The 3,523-nt window shown below is 64.3% G+C and overlaps 1 protein-coding gene across 1 annotated transcript; it reads left to right on the top strand.

Annotated features, from left to right (window-relative positions):
- The first annotated feature begins 1,044 nt into the window (after positions 1–1,044).
- IER5L (immediate early response 5 like) lies at positions 1,045–2,665 on the top strand. Its single transcript, XM_032478624.1, has one exon. The coding sequence runs from the start codon at positions 1,269–1,271 to the stop codon at positions 2,484–2,486; it is 1,218 nt and encodes a 405-aa protein (XP_032334515.1). The 5' UTR covers positions 1,045–1,268; the 3' UTR covers positions 2,487–2,665.
- Positions 2,666–3,523: the final 858 nt, after the last annotated feature.

The following is a 3,523-nucleotide window of genomic DNA, read 5'->3' as shown; positions in this document are numbered from 1 at the left end:
CAGTTCAGGACAAGAAGGAAAACAATGTTGACAAAAGTCAAATTGTCCAGTTCCTCAGCTCTTGGTATCCGCCTTCCATCTGGAGCTCACAGACTTGGCACAAATTCGACCTCTGCCTTTTAGTTGTGTGATTCCCCAACAGTCACCCAACTCCTCTGAGACTTAGGTCTCTGCTCTGCACTCAGTCACAGGGTTAGCTTCTGGCAGGGGCCTGCCCCATACTAGGCACATAATAACAGTCCCTATTGTCATTATTAGTAGTTGGGAAGGAAAGGAAGGTTACAGAACCGGTGATTAGGACACTTCATGTTAGCTCTTAGAACGCCTTTGGACCTCATTTGGTTGAGAGGGGCATGCCTCCAAGCCTCCTCCCTCAGAGGAGACCCAAATTCACCAGGTCTTGGTTTTTCCCTTCAGACAAATGGGGAGGACAGCTCTTCATCGAGTATTTCGTGAGGCCCCTTGGCCAAAAACTCAGGCCCAATATTCTCGGCGGCTGAGGGTACCTGGAACTCTCTTCCCCTTTAGGATCCCCAGAAGTCAAGCCGGCGGCGCCACGTCTCCTGCAAAGCCCTTGGGTCCCGCAGGTCACCGAGGGGCAGCAGGTGAGAAAGGAGGTGCCGCGTGGCCAGGCGTGGGAGCCGCGCGCACCTGCCGCAGGTGAGGCCCAGCCGTGCGGAAGGGGGAGGAGCCGTCGCCGCAGCACGCAGGTGAGCCGACCCCCGGCTCCCAGGAGTTAGACCGAGGGTGGCCACGGGCTCCAACGTGGCGGCTATGAGACGACCCATGTTATAGACAGCGGCCCCAGTGGCTCCGAGTCCCGCGCAGCGTGGAGGCCCCAGGAGAACATTCGAGGCAGCGGCGGCGTTGAAGGCCCTGGGTCCGTTCGGTATTTGAATAGCACAAAGGAACCGCCTTGGTCTGATTGGCTAGCCGAGTGGCCCCGGGGCGGGCAGCGTCTGTCACTCGGGAGGTTCTGGGCACTCTTATTGGCTCATCAGGTGTGGGGCGGGGCCCAGACGCCCGGCTAAATAGCTGGGGCCGGGGCCGGCCGAGGCTCATTGCTTTGGCGCCGTCTGGGGAGTACGAGCCCGCGGGTGGCGCACAGCGCATGGTGGCGGCTCCTCTCGGAGCGCAGCCGACCCGCTGATCCGGGCCCCGTTTTCCCTGCCCGGCGTGTCCCGGAGACCGGCTGGAGGCCGAAACAGCAGCAGCATTAGCAGCAGCAGCGGCCGCGGCTGCTCCGCCGCCGCCGTCTCCGTGGGAGCATGGAGTGCGCCCTGGACGCCCAGAGCCTGATCAGCATCTCCCTGCGCAAGATCCACAGCTCCCGGACCCAGCGCGGCGGCATCAAGCTGCACAAGAACCTCCTGGTGTCCTACGTGCTCCGCAACGCGCGCCAGCTCTACCTGAGCGAGCGCTACGCCGAGCTCTACCGGCGCCAGCAGCAGCAGCAGCAGCAACAGCAGCAGCCGCCTCACCACCAACACCAGCACCTCGCGTACGCGGCACCCGGCATGCCGGCCAGCGCGACCGACTTCGGCCCGCTCCAACTTGGCGGTGGCGGGGACGCGGAGGCGCGCGAGCCGGTCGCCCGGCACCAGCTGCACCAGCTCCACCAGCTCCACCAGCTGCACCTCCAGCAGCAGCTGCACCAGCACCAGCACCCGGCGCCCAGGGGCTGCGCGGCGGCGGCGGCCGGGGCGCCCGCGGGCGGCGCGGGGGCGCTCTCGGAGCTGCCCGGGTGCGCCGCGCTCCAGCCGCTGCACGGCGCGCCCCACCGCGGGCAGCCCTTGGAGCCGCTGCAACCGGGTCCTGCGCCGCTGCCGCCGCCCGCGCCCTCTGCTCTCTGCCCGCGGGACCCTCGCACCTCTGCCGCCTGCTCCGTGCCCTCTGCGCCCCCAGGGGCCGCCCCTCAGGCCGCTGCCGCCCCCTCCCCGCCCGCCTCCCCAGCCCCCGCCTCCTCCCCCGGCTTCTACCGGGGCGCATACCCGGCCCCCTCGGACTTTGGTGTGCACTGCAGCAGCCAGACCACCGTGCTGGACCTGGACACTCACGTGGTGACCACGGTGGAAAACGGCTACTTGCACCAGGACTGCTGCGCCTCCGCCCACTGCCCCTGCTGTGGCCAGGGCGCCCCGGGACCCGGCCTGGCATCCGCCGCCGGCTGCAAGCGCAAGTATTACCCTGGCCAGGAGGAGGACGACGACGACGAAGAGGACGCGGGCGACCTGGGGGCCGAGCCCCCCGGGGGCGCCCCGTTCACCCCCTGCAAGCGCGCCCGCTTCGAGGACTTCTGCCCGGACTCGTCCCCGGACGCGTCCAACATCTCAAACTTGATCTCCATCTTTGGCTCGGGCTTCACGGGGCTGGTGAGCCGACAGCCGGACTCCTCCGAGCAGCCGCCGCCGCTCAACGGGCAGCTGTGCGCCAAGCAGGCGCTCGCCAGCCTCGGCGCCTGGACTCGAGCCATTGTCGCCTTCTAGGGACCCCCGAGGGCACGGGGACCCTGGGCCCCGCGGGGCTGGGGCCAGACAAAGACTCGACCAAGTGGGCGAGAGGAGGAAACGAACGGGCGCCCAGCCACTTGGGGCTGAGCTGGAGGCGAGCAAAGGGAGACGGCTGATGTTTTATAAATTGTAAAATAAAAAAAAAAGAAATCTAAGATCTTGGACTTTATTTTTGCAAAGAGAAAAAGCGCCTATTTAAGTATGCTTTGTGTTCTCCTACTCTTTTTTTTCTTTTTATTGTAGTGATTGCAGTGGTGTTTAGCAAGGAGCCAGCCACGTGAGGAAGGGCCGCTGCCCGGAGGAGGTGCCGGGCAGCGGGGGGCGAGGCAGGGCGCCCGGACCGCCTGGGCGCGCCGAGGGCGCAGCGCAGGAGGGCGCGGGGCCCGGGACGCCGATTCCAGTCAGTTGTCAGACCCAGGAAGCCCGGCGCTCCGTTCTCCCGAGTCCCTCTGTGGGGTGAAGAATAGGTCTTGTGAAATCCTGAGCAAAAACAAAGGCAAACTATCACCGAAAGGGACGTTTGGGTCACATTTCCTCTCTGGGGGCGGCCTCCAAAGTTCTCCAAATGAGAAGGCAGAAATGAAAACACTTCAACTTTTTTTTTTCTTTTCTTCCCGGGGCGGGTGTCTTGAACCCCTCCTCTCCCCGCCCCTCTGGCTCAGTTCTCCTCCCCTCCTCCACCCGTCTTCCAGACTCGGAGGTGGCGCCGGACACCCCAACACTCTCGGACACTGTTTGGGGAAGGGGTGGGGGGCGGGCACGGCCGACTACATTTCCCATCATGCCCAGCACTGCGGTCCTCACTAAACAAAAAAGGAAGTCGATTCCTTCACCTGGATCCCCCGCGGCCCCGAGGGAGGGAGGGGCCGGGACCGCCGGCTGCGTTGGAGACTTTTCACTAAGTTCCTGGTCAGATGTGGTGTTTGTGTGTGTGCTTCTAAGTTGCACTGTCCTGGTTCAGCCTTCGGTTGCATTTCATGAAACCAGCATTGTTCGAGCCTGTGAGAACCCTG

This window comes from Camelus ferus, chromosome 4 (genome assembly GCF_009834535.1).
Source record: "Camelus ferus isolate YT-003-E chromosome 4, BCGSAC_Cfer_1.0, whole genome shotgun sequence".
Taxonomy (NCBI): domain Eukaryota; kingdom Metazoa; phylum Chordata; class Mammalia; order Artiodactyla; family Camelidae; genus Camelus; species Camelus ferus.
This window is presented reverse-complemented; position numbering and strand designations above follow the sequence as displayed.